The 19,450-nt window shown below is 44.7% G+C and overlaps 1 protein-coding gene across 1 annotated transcript; it reads right to left on the bottom strand.

The window, feature by feature from the left end:
* Positions 1–2,896: 2,896 nt before the first annotated feature.
* On the bottom strand, positions 2,897–6,031 carry LOC143866573 (uncharacterized). The gene is made up of 5 exons (XM_077375997.1): positions 5,696–6,031; positions 5,129–5,443; positions 4,417–4,723; positions 3,797–4,374; positions 2,897–3,151 (listed from the first exon to the last, which is right to left on the bottom strand). Exons 1-5 carry the CDS (start codon positions 6,029–6,031, stop codon positions 2,897–2,899), a joined length of 1,791 nt encoding a protein of 596 aa, XP_077232112.1.
* Positions 6,032–19,450: the final 13,419 nt, after the last annotated feature.

Below are 19,450 nucleotides of genomic sequence, written 5' to 3'. Positions count from 1 at the left end.
ACGCCACCCCCTCCCAACTGATAGTCTCCACCGAGTAGGGGGGAGTGGGGGTAGTGACTTTGCTGAAGCGTCGACAACATTTCTCCCTGGTCGGGCTGTAGAGGTCATCGCTAGAGCACGGATGGAGGCCAACCCTAAGTACAACATGCGAGCTCTAGTCGAGGAAAATCACCTCACCGAGTCCATGCTGGGGAACATTAGAGATAAATATTGTGTGCCCCTAAGATTCGAGCTGAGGGCGGCTATAGAAGGAGATAGGGCCGGTAATGAGAGTCAGGACCTCTGTATCTATGAGGAGTCGTTGAGAGCGGGACTTCGATTTCCTTTGCACCCGTTCTTTACAGCGGTGCTCCGATACTACGGACTGGCCCCAGCCCAGGTTGCTCCGAACTCATGGAGGTTACTGACTGGGTTTTTGTTCGTTGTCCACGGCCGGCTAGAGAGGAGCGTGACCTTGCCGCTATTCCGTGCTTGTGCACATCTGAAGAGACACAAGGAGGGGGGCTGGATTTATATTAGCCAGCGCCCCGATTTGAAAATAATTACTGGCATCCCCTCGTCAATACATACGTGGAAGAATAGGCTCTTCTACGTCGAGGATAAGGAAGCCACTGAGGCCTGGCCGGTCCCTTTAGTGTGGGACACTCCGGATACCACCGGACTGAGTCGCAAACCGCTTCTTGAGGGTGAAGATGCGAGAACATTCGCCTTGATGCGGAAGGAGGTTGAACGAACAGGCCTCATTCACTGTTCGGAATTTTCAAGTGAAGATATTCTGGTCGGACTTGGTATAAGTACCGCGACTCCGGCACGTATGTAGCTAGACTTGTCTCAAAATCTGCTGCTTTTTGTTTATGTGCTTCTGACTCCTTCCTTACTTGTAGAAATGAAGAAACAATCGACGGTCGAGAAGATAAGGCAAGGAGCCCAGCCCAGGGCGCAGGAAGGGGCTCAACAGGCACTTCAAGAGCGCCAAAAGAGGAAGGCGTCTGAGCTGGCGAGCCCGGCCCTCTCACGAGATACTGCGCCACGCCCGGCTCAGAAGGCAAAAACCACAGTGAAACTAGTGGGCCCCTTCGCTCAGGGAGGTGGTTCTTCTAAATCTGGTGGCACATCCACTGGAACTGGGGTTGGAGCCCGTCCTCCTGTGAGGTCGAATGACAATGTTTTTCGGCCCAATTGGGCCGTTCAGAAGGATGACACCGGACTGGGCGAGAGTCGAGTCGCGGCTGAGATTGTGAGCAAGTGTCTCCTTCTGAAGGATAAGCAACAGGTCGTCCATGAGCCGCCGGCTACTGGAGAAGAGGCGGTGTTCTCTTCGCTCTATCAGGTAATGAACTTTTATACTTTCTGTCCATCTTTTGCTTTCTCTATATGCTGATGCTTGTTTCTGTTTGTAGATTGGAGTATATTACAATGATCTCAAGGAGAAGAGCAAGTTGTTCTCCGAGGCCATCACCAAATCTGAAGAGGTGAACGGAAAGCTGGCCACTGAGGTCAAGGAGCTTCAGACGAGCATCGGACGGGTAGAGGCTGAGAAGAAGCTACCGGCGGAGGATCTGGCCTCCAAAAAGCAGAAGCTGGATAAGGCTGCCGAAGCCATGGATGCCCAGAGAAGAAGAGCCAAAGAGAGGCAAGAAACGGTAGCAAAGGGAGCCGTCGAGGCGAAAGAGGCCGAACTATTCAGCCTGTCGAGTGAGGCTTATAGTCTTGGGTATTATGACTGCCTCCAAGGACTCCAGGCGTGCAATCCGAACTTAGTGATGGTCAATCTGTCTCTACCTTCCAGACCGACAATTGTTGACGAGGAGCCAGAGGCCCCCGCCAATACTGCTGCTGATGCTGCTGCTGATGCCGCCGTTGACACCGCCACCATCCCCGATGCCTCTTAGTATTTCTTTCTTTCTGTAGTGGTCTTTGAGACCTTAGGATCTCTTGTTTGTTTTGTTGTTTTTCTTCTTCTTCCCTTTTTTTTTTGACGGCCTTCAAGGCTAACCATGTAATGGTCCTCGAGGCCCTACATTTTGATGAATGAAATTATATTTGTCCATATCTGTTTCCCCTGCCTCTGATAAGCTTTAGTTGAATGACTTGCCCGGCTTGCCCCCTAGTTTTAATAACCTGGGGTTGTAGATGTTTGATAGCATCCGAGTTTTATAAACTGGGTTTTCCAGAGAGTACCCAAGTTTTGTGAACTGGGTTTCCAGTGAGTACCCAAGTTTTGTGAACTGGGTTTCCAGAGAGTACCCAAGTTTTGTGAACTGCGTTTCCAGTAAGTACCCGAGTTTTGTGAACTGGGTTTCCAGTGAGTACTCAAGTTTTGTGAACTGGGTTTCCAGAGAGTACCCAAGTTTTGTGAACTGGGTTTCCAGTGAGTACCCAAGTTTTGTGAACTGGGTTTCCAGTGAGTACTCAAGTTTTGTGAACTGGGTTCCCAGTGAGTACCCAAGTTTTGTGAACTGGGTTTCCAGTAAGTACCCAAGTTTTGTGAACTGGGTTTCCAGAGAGTACCCAAGTTTTGTGAACTGGGTTTCCAGTTCTAAGAGGAAAATTTGAATCTGCAAAAAGAATTATTTATTCATATTATTATAAACATAATTTACAAAATCACCTGTCAAGCCGGGCGGTGTGTCTACTGATAATATCTTCTAAGGTTTTTGGAGTTCCATGCGTGGAGTAACAAGTGCTCCTCCAGCGTCTCTAGCTTGTAGCTCCCGGGGCGGATGATTTCTTTTACTCGATATGGCCCCTCCCAAGTCGGGGAGAGTTTCCCGACTTTAGTTGGTTGAGATACTGCTGCCCTCCTCAGGACTAAATCTCCTGTCCGAAATTCCCTGGGGCGTATCTTGGAGTCATGATAGTTGGATACTTTCTGTTTGTAGGCGGCGACTCGGATTCAAGATTCTTCCCGGATCTCCTCTAATAGGTCGAGATTGGCGCGGAGCCCGTCATTGTTAAGTTGCCCGTTGAAGCTGGTGATTCTAGGAGACGGAGTGCCTATATCGACCGGAATCACAGCCTCTGTTCCAAAGGAGAGGTTGAATGGTGATTCACCAGTTGGCGTGCGAGGAGTAGTGCGGTATGCCCATAGAACGTGATAAAGCTCGTCTGCCCAGCGGCCCGCTTTGTCGTCCAGTCTTTTCTTTATCCCCTGAAGCAGGATTCTATTAGTAACTTCCGTTTGCCCATTGGTCTGGGGGTCAGCTACTGAAGTGAACCTCTGTTCGATCTTTAGGTCAGAGCAGAACTTCCGGAAGTTACGGCAGTCGAACTGTTTGCCGTTGTCCGTTATCAAGGCACGGGGAATCCCAAATCGGCAGACTACTGATTTCCAGAAGAAGTTCTGCACATTTTGCTCTGTGATTTGGGCTAGAGGTTCTGCCTCCACCCACTTAGTGAAATAGTTGATCGCCACTACCACGAACATGCGCTTTCCAGAGGCCGGTGGGAAAGGGCCTAAGATGTCCATCCCCCATACTGCGAAGGGGAGTAGACTGATAATTGGAGCCATTGCTACGGCGGGCTGGTGGATGGTGGGAGAGAATTTCTGACACCTCTCACACCTTTTAACCAAACTCAGTGCATCCTGCCTTATGGTAGGCCAATACAGTCATCTGAGCAGCACTTTTATTGCCAGGGCTTTGCCCCCCAGATGTTCTCCGCAAATTCCTTCATGCGTCTCGTGGAGTGTATATGCTGCATCGCCCGGCCTAAGGCACTTCAGATATGGGAGAGTATAGGATCTCTTGTACAAGATGTCATTGCTGAGGGAGAATCGGGCGGCTCTTTGTGTCACCTTGTGGGCTTCCTTTTTATCCTCGTGGAGTTTGCCGTCGCGCAGATAACTGATGATCTCGTCCATCCAGCACGACTCATTCTCTACCTGCATTGTTTCCGCGGCTTTATTTTCGATGCTGGATCTTGGTAGGAACTCCGTGCATATGCTCCCAAGGGTGGTATATCCGGAGGCAGCCAGTTTTGACAGCACATCTGCCTTGTTGTTTTCTGTTCTGGGTACCCTGATAACCTCAAAACTTTCAAACTTGCTAGCGAGTTGGCGGACCTTGGCGACGTACTTGATCATACGCTCGTCTCGAGCTTCGTAGACCCCCTGAATCTGGTTTGCGACCAGCTGAGAGTCACAGTATGCTTTTAATTCCCGGGCGCCGGTTTGGATTGCAAGGCTCATCCCTGCTAGGAGAGCTTCATATTCTGCCTCGTTGTTGGATGCGCGGAATCCAAACCTTAAGGCATAATCCGCAGTGAAGTCATCAGGTCCGGTGAGGACGAGGCCAGCTCCACAACCACTTTTGTTTGAAGATCCATCGACATGTACTTCCCAAACTAGTGCGCTGGTCGCGGAGCCCTGCTCCGCTGGCAGATAGATAGTTTATATCTCAGTTCCCTCTGCTATACATTCTTCAGGGGCTGATTCCTCTGCAACTGGGAGCTGCACAGCTTCAGAATCAACGAACTGCTGGGGGATGGTGTACTCAGCCACGAAGTCTGCCAGTACTTGAGCTTTGATGGCTGGCCTAGGCACGTACTGAATATCGAACTCGCTTAGCTCCACGGCCCATTTCACAAGGCGCCCGGAGATATCTGGTCGATGAAGTACTTGCCGGAGTGGCTGATCAGTCAGGACTTTTATGGTGTGGGCTTGAAAGTAAGGCCTCAGCTTCCTGGCCGCCATTACCAGCACGTAAGCCAATTTCTCGACCCGCTGGTACCTTATTTCTGCGTCGTGAAGAACCTTGCTAACATAATAGATAGGCTTTTGCTGTCGATGCTCTTCGCGGACGAGGACAGCTGCCAGAGCCGTCGAGCTAATGGAGAGATACAGAAATAGCTCCTCACCCGGCTCCGGCTTTGTTAGTAGTGGTGGGGAGGACAGGTACTTCTTCAACTCCTCAAATGCGGTTTGGCATTCCTCCGTCCAGGGCGCAGTCTTGAGTCCTTTGACCGCACTAAAGAAAGGCAGGCACCTCTCCGCAGATTTGGAGATGAAGCGCCCCAGCGCGGCTATCATTCCCGTGAGCCGCTGGACTTCTCTGATAGTTTTTGGAGCAGTGAGCTCCATCACAGCTTTGATCTTCTCTGGATTTGCTTCTATCCCTCGTTGGCTTACCATGAACCCTAAGAATTTTCCTGAGCTGACTCCGAAAGTGCACTTGGTGGGGTTAAGCTTCATGCTGTGCTTCTTCAGGACCTGAAATGTTTCTTTGAGATCAGATACATGATCCTGCGCACTGCGACTCTTGACCAGCATATCGTCCACATAAACTTCCATATTGCGGCCGATCTGGTGTTGAAAGAGTCGGTTCACTAGCCTTTGATAAGTAGCTCCGGCGTTTTTGAGGCCAAAAGGCATAACACGGTAGCAATAAGTCCCTTGATCTGTGACGAAGGAGGTCTTCGGTATGTCTGATTCGTACATCCTGATCTGGTTGTATCCGGAGAAGGCGTCCATGAAGCTCAACAATTCGTGACCCGCAGTGGCGTCGATAAGTTGATCGATCTTTGGGAGCGGATAGCTGTCCTTAGGACAAGCCTTATTTAGATCGGTGAAGTCGACGCAGGTCCTCCATTTTCCGTTTGTCTTCTTGACGAGGACTACATTTGCCAGCCAGTCCGGATATCGAATCTCACGAATGAAGTCAGCCTTCAGAAGCCTATCCACTTCTTCTTTTATTGCCTGTCGTCTTTCAAAAGCGAAATGCCTTCTCTTCTGCTTGACCGGTCTACAGGTTGAATCAACACCAAGTCTGTGCGTGCTGATCTCTAGGTCAATGCCGGGCATATCAGCAGGAACCCATTCAAAGACATCTGCATTGTCTTGGAGAAACTTGGTGAGCTGGTGCTGAATGCTGCTCCTGAGAGAGGAACCGATTAGGGCGACTTTTTCCTTATCTTCTGGGCACAGCGGAATGGAGATGAGGTCTTCAGTGGGTTGAGTTCCCCTGAGCTCGTCCCTTACATCGAGTAGTTCGATTGGTAGTGATTCCACTGCATTTTTGCCCTTCAGTGCCATCGCGTAGCACTCCCTGGATTGAGGTTGATCTCCTCGAACTTCCCCCACGCCATTGGGCGTTATGAACTTCATCTTTTGGTGGTAGGCCGAAGCCACTGCACGAATCAGGTTTTGGCCAGGCCGTCCGAGGATAGCATTATAGACAGAAGTGGCCCTTACTACCAGGAAGTTGACCATGGCGAATGCTTGGCAGGGTGGCTCTCCGACAAGAACTGGGAGCTCAATCTGCCCCTCTACTTTCACCACCTCTCCGGAGAAGCCAAACAGGTCGGAGCTTGCCAGCTTCAGGCGGTCGTCTCCTATCATCATCTTCTGAAAGGCGTGATAGTACAAGATATCCGCCGAACTCCCGTTGTCAATGAGAATTTTTTTTACTTCCCAGTTGGCGACGAGCATGGTTACAACCAGTGCATCGTCGTGAGGTAGTATGAGGTTGTCCAAATCTGCATCTGAGAAGGAGATCTCATTCTCTGTTCGTGTCTTCTTGCTGGTCGTGTGCACGGCGTTGATCTGTCGAGCATACGCTTTGCGGGCAGCGGAGGACGTGCCCCCAGCGGCCGGTCCACCCATGATTGTGCCAATGACCCCCCTTGGCTGAGATCGAGGTGCCTCATGCTGCGTACTGGGCGGCTGAGGAGTTTTGTTGCGAGCAGGGGGCGGCTGTGATTTTCGGGGACTGCGGCCTCGGGGGCTCTTCTCTCTTCGTTCTTGCTTGCGGCCGTCAGTTCGGATATACTTTTTCAAATAACCGCGGCCGATCAGCTGCTCGATTTCCTCTTTGAGCTGCCAACACTCATCCGTGTCGTGACCGTGGTCCTTATGGAACCGACAGTATTTCGATGGATCTCTCCTGTTGCCCTTGGAGATCATTCTAGCAGGCCACTTCACGAATTCCTCTTCGCTGATCGCAGCCAATATATGTTTTCTGGAAGTGTTGAGGGGTGTGAAGTTCTCTCCTCTTCTTTGTGGAAGTGGGGACTTCTCTCCTCTGGGAGGTTTATCCTCCCGGCGCTGCTTAGGGAGATTCTTCTCTTCAGAGGTTATCCTCCGATTTGAATTAAGGGCTGCCAGTGTTTCCTCCACCGTTATGTACTCCTCTGCCCCGACCATGAGATCCGCCAGTGAGTGCGGATTTTGTCGCGCTACAGCCCGACGGAAGTCGTTAGACCTGGCGCCCGCAAAGAGCGCATTCATAGCTGCTGAGGGGTCTAAATTGGGCACCTGAAGTGCCTCCCTGTTGAAGCGGTGGACGAACACTTTCAGAGGCTCATTGTCGTCCTGCCGCAAAGCCATCAGGGACTGTCGTTTTCCTCGGCCTGCGGCTACTCATGAAGTGGCGTACCAGATCCTCTCCGAAATCATCGAAATTGCTGATGGAGTTTGGTTTGATCCTGGAGTACCAGTCTCTCGCCGCGCCAGTTAGCGTCGTTGGAAACGCTCTACAAATGAAGCCGTCGAATGCGCCGTGGAGGAGCATCATTGTTCTGAATGTCTCCAAATGGTCCACGGGGTCCGTGGTCCCGTCGTACTGCGGGACAGCGGGCATTTTAAACCCCCTGGGTGCTGGGGCACCCAGAACATCATCAGTGAACGGCCTTCTGCTTGAGAACGCCCTGGAGGCGGGCCGGCTCTGATCCTTCGCCAATTCCTTTATCCGGTGATCCATTTCCTCCATTCTCTGTAGGAGCGGATCCGTTCTATGTTCCGCGGACCTGATTCTTCCCATAGATCGGCTCGCCGCGGAGCCGGACTGGCTCTCCGGGCTCCTTCGACGAGACCGGGACTTCACTGGTGGAGCACGGTCTTCATGAGCTCGGGGCCTTGGTGCGGAGCGGGACCGTGACCTTTGACGGCGGTAAGGTTCTGCTTGAGCATGCCTCGCTAGGGGGTGATGGACTTGTCTGGTGGAGTGGTGAGTTCGATCCTCACCATGACGCGATGACTCTCCCCTATGGACGTCTGGCCTTCCTTGGACAGATCGAGGAGCCTCTGGGGGAGGTTGTGAAGGCATCTGAAGCAGTTGCTGGTACTGCCCAACGAGAGCTGTCATCTGTTGAAATAGAGCTTGAACTTGCTCCGGAGTGGGCAGGGGATTCAGGTGCTCTGAGCTAGCGGGGCTCTGCTCAGCTGTTGCAGAGGCCGCCACTACCAGCGAGGCGATTCGTTCACTTCGGGTCCTGCGAGGCAGCACGGCTTGACCAGTCCGTGCAGGTGTTACACGCGCATTCTTGCGCCCTGCCATTTTTTGTGAGATGTTTGAGAACGGCTTTTAGTTCTGCGGTCCCACGGATGGCGCCAATCTGTTAGACTGAAAATCGGTAACAGGTACGACAGTGATGCAAGAACTGAGCTGGATGACCAGAGGAGCTGAGTCCTGAGGGACCAGAGTGAAGGGGAGCGAAGTGGCTGAGTCCTGCTATGAGGGCTGACTCCTGCACAAGGCAAGCGAGGTCAGAAGACCAACCCGGGTTTTACTCCGGACAGGCTCTTCGACACTCAAGTCAGTATGAGCCGGAGTGCAGAGCTAGTCTTAAGAGTTTTGGGTGGAGACGATTTTTCACATTACCCGTTGGTTTGAGCTTTGAACCCCTATTTATAGGGGAAAACCTGGTGAGGTGTCCTGGACAGGTGGCGGCCTGTGAGAGGCTGGAGTTCACCTACTCCAGGACAGGTGGCGGCCTGTGAGAGGCTAGAGCTCACCTACTCTGGGACAGGTGGCGGCCTGTGAGAGACTGGAGCTCACCTACTCTGGGACAGGTGGCGGCTTGTGAGAGGCTGGAGTTCACCTGCTCCAGGACAGGTGGCGGCCTGTGAGAGGCTGGAGTTCACCTGCTCCAGGACAGGTGGCGGCCTGTGAGAGGCTGGAATTTTTACACCCCATCACTTACCATGATCTTGATCTTCAGTCTCCAAACTCGATCTCTCTTGGGTCTCCGATTAGGGTTCTCTCTGTATGATTTGCACACAATTAAGTATTTGTACCGCTTTTAAGTGAGAGCCCTATTCACCAAAGTAAAAGACAAGAATACCCCTCCTCACCAAAGAGTGGGATGAATTCTTCATGGGGGTACTTTGGGCATTGTGGGTTATTAAAAGTAGGATAGAAACCATGATTTAACTATTAACTAAGGTCATGTCTGGCTGCCAAGAATTTTTTTTCAGGATAAATTAGTGTCTGGTAAGAGCTGAGTAGGGCGGTGGGAGAAGGGAGACTCGAGAGGGCACCAATGAGTTGATGATTCGATGTGGCTAAAAGATCATGAAAAAGTTGATCAGATTTTGTGTGGAGTTTTTTGTTTCCAGGTTTTTTAGGCCTTTCTTGCAATCTCCTCACTCAGTCCCTCCCATATCTATCCCACTCCCACTGTCCCTCACTAGGGGTGTAAATGAGCCGAGCCGAGCCGAGCCGAGCTTGGCCAGGCTCGGCTCGGCTCGTTAAGCTCAAAGGCTCGGCTCGGGCTCGGCTCGGCTCGGTCAGGCTCGCGAGCCGCTCACGAGCCTTATCGAGCTTGGGATTATCGAGCTTGGGTTATAAAGTTTCGCACATGGCAAAGGTGGCTAGCAAAAGCAAATAAGAAAAAAAAGTAATCATTACAAACAAAAAGTAAAATAAAAGTAAAATAGCTGAATTTATAAAGTTTAAAATGAAAAATTACCAACAAAAGGTAGAAAGTTATGACAATTAAGAAAAAAAATACCAACAAAAGGTAAAAAGTTATGACAATTACGGGAAAAGATTAATTTCTCCCGAGAATTACAATCCCCGATTTTTCTCAAAAAAACACAACCTTTTGATACGCAACTGCCCTCAGTACGTTTTTGCAGATGATGTTGACATGACAACACCAACCTCATGATGAAATCTTTATGCCTCCAGCTGTTTCCCTTATTTTTTTCTTGGGACAGCCTACTGTATTATGTATTATATTTAGGACTATTCTTTTATACAAAAGTGGTTTTCTTAACGAGCCTTAACGAGCCGAGCCGAGCCGAGCCTGGCCTAACTCGGGCTCAGCTCGTTAAGGATTCGAGCCGAGCTCGAGCGAGCTTCCGAGCCCGAGCCAAAATTGACACCCTTATCCCTCACCATTGGATAAGCTAATATTCCATGACAATTACAGTGGGAGCAGGATAGATATGGGAGGGACTGAGTGAGGAGAGAGCAAGCAAAACATGAAAAATTAGGAAACAAAAAACTCCACTTAAAATCTGATTGACTTTTTCCTGATGTTTTAGCCACTTCTCACCCTAATCTCAATTTTGCCCTCTCAGTTCTCTTCTCGCACCTGCCCTACCCCTTACTTACCACTTGGAGACAATAATTTATCATGGAAAATATTTCCTGGCTGCCAGACATGGCCTAAGGGTTATTTTGGTTGCACGTTGTTACTTTGTAGAGTGCTAAATTAGAACATGTAAGTGCAATGGTTCAATCCTTGGCAATCTTCTAATCTTGTTTTGATGATTCCTAAAACAAGTTGATTCATTACATTTTTACTAATGAATTTTGTTTTTAAGTTGAAGATCAAATTTATTCAAGGAACAAAACTCAATGATGCATGGATCAAGGCTTAAAGCATTCATGAAGATAAAAAAAAAGCCAAAGGAAAGATGGAGATCCATGAAGAAGAGAACAAAGGGCATCATCTTAGGGATAATAGTGATAATTCTTTTAAAATAAGTTTGAAATTATTTTTAACATAATGTACTCTCTCTTAGCATATCCGTAGAGCACACGAATGTCGAAATCCAGTAAGAAATGAGGGAGATAAGAATTTTACAAAGTTTTTATTTCGTGGCTTACAATAAATCGGTTTGGTTGCTAGAGTTAGATTCTATCTTGAATAGATATTAAGAGGAGTTTCTATGAAATATCCCAAAAACATCCCCAGCAAAATTCGTCCCCTCTTTAGTGAAAGAGGGCATTTTTGTCTTTTAACTTAAGTGTGCAACTAGGGCTTCTTAAGGCGGTTATAAATAACACTTTTTGAATTTCTGCAGAGATTAATCCTAATCCAAACGTCCAAACCACCCACAAAGAGCGAATTCGTGTGGGAGTAGAGGAAGTTAAAGTTAGGAGATTGGAGATCGCGACAATATAATTATTTAACCCTTGGCAACCCTAGGAAATCGATTTTTACGAATTGGAAAGCGGTACAGATATACTCTTGTGTTTATGAAGATCTCAATGGTCAATCTTGGATTCCTTGGGGTTCATATCGTTTAAGGATCTCCATCGAACCCGAGATCTTCTTTCTTTCGCCATTGAAATTGGAAAATATAAGCATTTTGACCTAGATCTTGGTTTCTCCTCGGATCGTTGTTTGAGAGTTTCCTGCTGTCGTATTGGGTTTAATGGAACCTTCTCGTCATAGGGAGTCCATCGGATTCAACCTTGAGATTCCTACATAGAACGAAGAAGTTAAGGCCAGTTTAGCAGTTGGAAAAATTGGATTTTCAAAAGGGAACCCGTGCAGAGCGCGTCTTGGTCAACTGTGGGGGACAGTCGACCGCAGGCGTCTCTGTTTGCAGGAGTGGTATTTTGACAGAGTGCATCTTGGTAATCGTGTTGCATAGTCTACCGCAGGCGCCTCCATTGGCAAAAAAAATTTATATTTATCAGAGACCCCTCAGTCGACCTTTGGAGCAGGGTCGACCGCGAGCACCTTTGCCTGCAAGGGTTGTGTTTTCATTTATCACGCTAATTTTATGTTGTTGGGGGTTCCTCTATGGTGTATCCTACCCTCGAAAGTCACCTTGTCTAATGGTATGATTATGGTTAATAGGTAATTGACCTTTTGAGCAAGAGCTTCAAGACATACGCATACATATTCGACATTGAGGTACGTGTGATAACGTATTAATTCAGTTCTTTGATTCTCCAAGTATCTTCAACCTTCAAATTCTATTTGGCTCCGTTCACTAGCGTTCTCGGGAAATAGAATCCTGGGAAAACACCTCTTTTCTTCTCGAGAAAGCTAAAATAGCGGTGTTCACTTGTTTTCCTGGGAAAGTAACAGTGGCTAGGTGGATAATGTAAAGATTGACATGGAAATTGTTGAAAATGATGTGGATACCCCTATTTTCCCACAAGAGTGGGAAACCAAATCTGACTAAATTGGTGCCATTTCATTTCTCTAGAAATGTAACTCGTGAGGGAAAAAAAGGAAGTGGAGGAAAATATCCGGTCTCTTCTCCTAGCTCCTTCGACTGAAACCAGCGACTTCATCCCTTGACGAAACCCTAGCCCACCTTGTTCCTTAGGTACATGATTCTCCCCCCGCTCTGTCTCTCTCCATCCTCAGTTTAAAGCTAGGGTTTTTAATTTTCACCCCAGTTTAAAGATCCCCTCAGGTACGCGACCCTAGTTTAATTTTCACCCCAGTTTAAAGCACCTCAGCTGAGGGGTATTTCAGAAAAATCCCCTCAGTTTAAAGCTAGGGTATTTAATTTTCAAAAACATCCCAACTCAAAAACACCCCACCTTTCATTCAATTTAAAGCTAGGGTTTTTTTATCAGTTTTGAACTAGGGTTTTTAATTTGTTGCAGATTTTGGAAAGTGGTGGTGTTGAAGCTATACGGAGGTGGTGGTGTTGACACTGTATGGTGTTGAAGCTGTACTGGTTCTTCATTTCTTGACCTCTCCCATGTTGGAATTTGTAATTTAGGTTCTGTTTTAATTGCTAGAAAAGCATTTCATGTTAGGGTTTTTTTTGATAGAAATAGGTTTCTTTGTTTTTAAATAATATGAGATTGAAATGGGTTTGTTGACTGGAAGTATTTTAACAAGGTTCTGGATGTCGTGCTAAATATCCGCCACTTGTTCATCTTACCTCCTTCAACGGAGACACCACGTTAAATCGCTGAAAATCCCAACTGGATGCCCTACTTTAAGGTACCAAGCATTACCTCTGTATTTGTTAGTAACTAATTAGGGCCTTAGCTTCATATGTCATATGCAGACGTTTAATGTCTACATTGTAGGATTGCATTGGTGCAATCGACGGGACTCACATAGATGCAAGAGTAAATGCAGAGTTGCAAGGCCGATTTTGGTGTCGTAACGGATACCCATCTCAGAATGTGCTCGTTGCATGGGACTTCAACATGAAGTTCACTTACGTGTTAGCTGGGTGGGAGGGGTCGACATCAGACTCACGGGTCCTGGCATCCGCTTTATCGAATGTGAAACCCATTCCATGTCCACCAGGTGGTCAAGACTTTATTTTTTAGGCCTTACCTTACCTTTAGTTTATGGTCTGAGTTATGAAACTTATACATAATCCTTCTTGCGAGTGTAGGAAAATACTACCTTGCCGATGCTGGGTGCCCATGCCTGACTCATTTTATAACTCCATTCTGCGGCCCTAGTTACCACCTGAACGAGATCAGGGGGTGCAGACCTCGATCTCCTGAGGAGTCATACAATCAAAGGCATTCAGAGGCTAGAAATGTAATCAAGCGAACTTTTGGGGTCCTGAAGAAGCGATTGACCATAATAAATTTGCCACCCATGTATCTTTTAAAACGGCAGGTGGACATTGTGTTAGCCTGTTGCTGCGTCCACAACCACATCAGGAGGGAGATGCAAAACGATGTGTACATTGATGTGGTTGATAGTGAGTTGGATGTAGCCCCTCCGAAGGAGATTCCGCCACTTGTTCCTTTGCCCCCTATTTCTAGGGCCGAGGATGTGAGAGCGGGAGGATTGATCCGTACAGGCATTATGGATCATATGTGGCATGATTTCCAGGAACGACGTCGTCGTAGTTAGGATGATGTGTTGGTTAGTGCTACGTTTTATTATATGTTTTTTGGGTTGTAACTATGTTCACTTGCGAATACTTTGCTATGTTGTAACTATGTTCCAGACTATTTTGTTTCCTTTTATTACACTTTTGCGTCTTTGTTTGATGGTATCAAGTTTCCTAAATGGACAATGTCACAGGTAAGATGGCATCTACTTCAGGGGTATCCAAGGGAAATAAAAGAAATAATCACTATGGAGAGGATGAGGATAGACTTCTTGTAGCAAGCCTAGCTAATCAGGTTGTCAAGCGCAACAAGATTGATAACAGGTTTAAATAGCTTCCATACAACGCGGTGGCACAGGATCTTACCGTTAGAATTGGAAGGGAAATCACAAAAGAGCATGTCAGGAATAGAATTAAGACAATGAAAACCAATTACAGGGTTGTTCACACTATCCTCTCTCGCAGCGGGATAGGCTGGGATACAGTACTATGCAAAATAAGTGTTGAGGACGAAGTAAAGAATGATTACCTACAGGTAATCTCCAATACTTTTGTGTTTATTTTTTATTTTTTTGTAATCAGTTTCCTCTCATATTAAGAAGATAAAGTGGGTACTTACCCTGTAATTAATTATGTTTATCCAGAGAGGCCCACAGCCACCAAAAAATGAAAAGGAACAGACTCCATTTCAACAAGTTCATACACATTGAATTGAAATGATATTTACACCCCGTTTTCTAGAATTCCTACCTGATATTTACACCCCCTTTAGTTTGGTATCTTCCACTCCTTTATAGCCCATTTAGAATCTTACAATGGGTAGTAGCCTAGTAGTACTCACAAGGGATGCCTCTAATTTCTCATCCATGATTTTATCAGTACACCGTTTAAAATCCTATTGATAGACAAAGGTCCACATTTAATAAAATTGTTCGGATTGCCAAGTTGTTGTCATTTTTCCCTAGCCGATGTATTTTATTCTAAAATCAAAAATAGAGTGGAAGAAATAAAACAAGGGTGGAAAAATCAGCTCCACATTTAATAATAAAGTAGCTGGGATTGTTAAAGGGTAGTGATATCATCACAATCCTGCTTTTATCATTGCAATATCCGAATCGTCCACTTTATGGGACTGTAAAGATCTATTATAAGCAAATGTTCAACCACGTACAAAATTAAAGGACTGATAATAAGGTGGATCCAATGGGGCACCCTTGTGGCTGGATTTTTTCAAGCGCGTCCTTGAGTTTAGAATTGCTCCATGCATAATGTGTGCTATTTTCTTGCATTTAATTGAATGTATTTTTAATGGAGGATGGAGGACTGCTAGACCGAAAGGTGCACGGCAAAATGAAAAAGTAAAGTAAAATTTCCAAATGCAATCCATTTTGCACCTTTTGCGGTGGTGAGACCAACTATGCGGTGGGAATGGCTAGCTAATTAAATTTATGTGACCAAATATCAACATGGATACAACAATACAGGACAAGGCCAAGTCCCATAAAAGAAGTACATTCCAAAAAAAGTTATAAAAAAAACCCTACAAAGTCCGCTAAGGAAAGAAGTACATTTCATGCTTTAACATGAATAAGGTACAAGAAAAACATAATCCCTGTTGCTCCTAAGACTTTAAGGAAGCTGTTTTCATTCTTTAGGAAGGCGATCTCATTCTTGAGGAAGGCGATCTCACTCTTGAGGAAGGCTATCTCATTTTCCAGTGCTTTTATGCGTTCTTCGTTTATCCCCTTCTCGCCATGATCTGCGCATCCGTTGTAGGACCTTACCTCCCTGCATGTCTCCGCTTCGTCATCCTAACGAAAGGATTTGCAATTGTGGGCCTGCATGTCATTTAAACGTTAAATGCCCCAAGTGTTCCAACAACTATTTCAAAAAAGAAAATAGATAACAAGTAGAGATTGGCAAGTTTACTCACAGCACATGCCCAAAACGGCCGGTTTTGGTTATTGTTTACGTTGGTCCGAGTGATTCTTCGAACTAGTGGCTGTTTACACAAACATAAGTTCGAGTCCAATCCCTGGCATGATGTACCAGTTGTGTTGCCTGAGGATGCCGTTACATTTCAATACGTACTGCAAGATAATTGAATCGAAGAACATACATGAATATTGCAATCTGGCTATCCCTCGAAAACGACCAATATTTAGGGGCACACAACCAAAAAAATACAAAAATACAAAAACACGGACAAACACAGAAATAAATTTGGGCTTGTATGCAATCTCAAAACTTTTTAATTGCACTAGAAAATTTCTTGATTACAATTTCATAAGTTTTTACTAGGCCAACATGGAGTAAAAAAATTCAGTGCTATTAAAACTGCAACTGAAAATTTTGCTATTAACAGAATTTACCACATAGATATGAACACTAAAAAAACACAAAGAACAATCATGAAAAATAATAGATAGAAAAGCCCAAATACCAGAAATTGAATGAACAAACAGGGTTGAGAAAAGCCCTTCGTGGAGAAAATACCAGAAATGCCGTGGTGAAGCCCTTCGCAGAGAAAAAACATAAGCTCTCGACGTTCGAAGGGTTGAGATTTTTCATTTTTAACTTACAATGTACAAGGACCAAGGAGCTGATAGGCTTCCTCTCCTTCTATTGGAGAAAAGGAACAATAAATAGATTCAAAATTACTCCATTAAGTAGAGGGTTTCATCCAGAAAAGACATTACTGATGTTTCAAGCATACATCACTAATGAAATTCCCAATTATTAAACACAGATAGGACACTTTCTTTATACCTCCAACTCCCTACTCCACCTTTCACCACACAAATGTAACTAAAATTGAACATGGGTTTATAGTAGGATGTGAGTAGAGTCAGATAAATTAAAGAAAGAAAAGCCCCAATTCATTATAGCGAGAAGAAACCCAAAAAAAATAAAATATCAGAAACAAAGAAGAGTGAAGAAAAAAGAAGAAGAAAAAGAAGAAAAACCCTCCATTACTAAATTCTTCCCTCATAGGGTTTATGTCAAAGATAAACCCTATGAGGGAAGAAGATGAAGGCGAGAAGCAAAAACCCTAGTTCTCGTTTTTCCGAAGGGTTTGAAGGAAAAAAAAAAGGGCTTGAAGGAAAAAAAAAGGAAAATCGTACTAACCTGGAAGGAGGGAAGCCGTCGGAGAAGAGAGAACCAGACTCATTGGTTTGGAAGCGAGAAGTTGAAAACGTTGAAACCCTAGTTTTTCTCTTGGAGGCGAGAAGCAGAAAACGTTACAACCCTAGTTTCTATCACGCTTAACCCCTATTTTTTTGTCTCGTAAAAGTTGTAATTGGGACCACCATCAACAAACCAATGAGAAGCTTTACTAAAGCCTTCAGCGCACGAAACTTTGGTGCTTCAAAATCCTTGCATGGAGTTTCCCACGTTTCTTAAGCCTTGAGGAAGAAGAAGGTGGTAGGTGAGAAGGTAAAAAGTGCATAGGGAAAGGTGCAAAAAGGTGGAGGGAAAAAGAGGTAGGAGGGGTATTCTTGTCCTAACACTCTTCCTTTTCAAAAAATTATATCACACCTATTTTTTCCTTTTATTTTACTAAATGTTTTTTTATACATCAGACATTTTGGATTTTCTTTGTTACTATGTTTGACAATCCTTTTTGATGATTTTTATTTTTAAACAGATAAATGCAGGTATAACTACACAGCTATTACTAAGCTTGTTCAAAATAGACAGAGTTGTGCACTATGGAATAGCTGGCAATGCAAACCCATCTCTCAACATTGGTGATGTACCAATTCCTCATTATTGGGCACATACAGGCCTTTGGAATTGGCAGGTAATAATGAATATTATTTTCTAAAAACTATTTTTTAATTTCTATTTCCCAGTACTTTTATTTGTGTGCCCTTGTGGCTAGTGGGTAGATTTAACTATGTTATCATTTTAGAATGTGAGGTATTTATGGCTTGTTTTAATACTCTAAAAAGAATCATTAAGAATTTTATTTTACTTGAAAAATTCTATAATGAAAATTTTCGGCATAAAGAAAAAAATATACTATGGCAAAAGTTCCTTTTACTGTTTGTTTCTTTCGATGTAAAATGGACATAAAACAAATTTTACACTCACTTTTACAACAAAAAAAGGGAATTGATAAATGCGCCCCTTTTCATCACTAGGGACACCCAGCTACAGTGTATCTATGACTGCAAAGGTGTTGATGTACTTCACATTTGAAGGAATGAAGTGACCTGATTGCCACGTACAATGCAACTGGGTGTCCCAAGTGATGAAAAGGGGCGCATTAAGCATAAAAGTTGTTTTATTTCTATTTTACGCTGAAAGAAATGGAGCCTTTTATCTAAGTTTTATTAAAGGGAACTTAACCCCATGTTAACTAGAAGGTTTGGCATTAGAAAGCCCACCTGAGAATCCGTCTCAAATGGGTAGAACTTAAAAGTTCTAATAAGGTTGGTCCTACTCATGAAAAATGAACAAACATTAAAAAAATTATTTTTCTTGGAAAAGAATTTCAATAAGGGCCCGTTTGGATGCCGAGAAGATTTTGATTTGGATTTCTCACATTTGCAGCCCATTTTGTGTGTGATTTGGATCTGGATCAAATTCTTGAATTTCCAAATCAGCGACTGACAGTGAAAAAAATCAGATTTCCCAATATGCTGTGGAAATAAGTAATTGGAAATCCACAGATTTGGCAGTTTCCTTCACCCTCTTTGCTCCTCAACCTCTCCCCTCTAGTAGGAAGCACCCCCTTCCCTCTCTGTCTCCCTCAACATGAGCTGGTGGATCTATTAAGTTTGTATGCAAAACTCAATTCCAAATCCAAATACAAAATCTGAGGTATCCAAACGGGCCCTAAAGGATTTTCAGCATAGCCAAACATGCCCTCTAAGGGTTTTACTTGCTCTATATAAAAAATATTTAATGAGCATGAGCCTTTTCTATGGTAGTAAAAACTCACTTGATCATGTTATTTTTTATAATTTTTTTAACAGAGGAATGGAGATGGTCCTGAAGATGAGCTTGCTCTTGAGGTAAATGGGTATTACACAAGGAAAATTGGAAACCTGAAATTTTCAAATTCCACCCCAGGCATAAAAAAGGAAGAGCCAGTTGACAACCTCTTGAACAGTGTATGGTATCAACCAGAAGAGGTCTTTACTATTAATGGAACCCCTAAAAGTAGGGAGGATGCATTATGGGTTCCTGTTGATAGTAATTACTTTAACATATCAAAGAAGCTAGAGGTAAGTAAAACTGCTAAATCTCTCAATCAACTAATGATTCTTTGAAGCTTTGTCTTATTTATTGATGGATATGAATTTTTGTTTTTTTAAATGGCAAGTAAAACTAAAAAAAAATTCTTATAAGCTTTGTTTTAATTATTGATTTATGTGAGTTTCTTTTATAAAAATAACTTATTTATTTAAATATTTATATGATAGCTTTCCCTGTAAGTTTGTTATAATCATGATCTTTGGATATCTTCCAAGAGATATGATCCGGGGAAATTGGCTGGGGTTTTTATTTATAAATTCCCTCGAAGTTCATCATACTTTTAAGTTTTAAGTTTGGATATATCATATTGTATTAGTGATGCAGTGCCAACATGGAAGCCTCGTCATGCTTAGGTGGCTTTGGTGGAGTTCCAAGGTGCATTCCCGCATTAAAGCT

This window comes from Tasmannia lanceolata, unplaced genomic scaffold, assembly GCF_043159265.1.
Source record: "Tasmannia lanceolata isolate RefF3 unplaced genomic scaffold, GAP_Taslan_0.1 ptg000003l, whole genome shotgun sequence".
Lineage (NCBI taxonomy): Eukaryota > Viridiplantae > Streptophyta > Magnoliopsida > Canellales > Winteraceae > Tasmannia > Tasmannia lanceolata.
The sequence above is the reverse complement of the archived record's forward strand: the minus strand, read 5'-3'. Positions and strand labels throughout refer to the sequence as shown.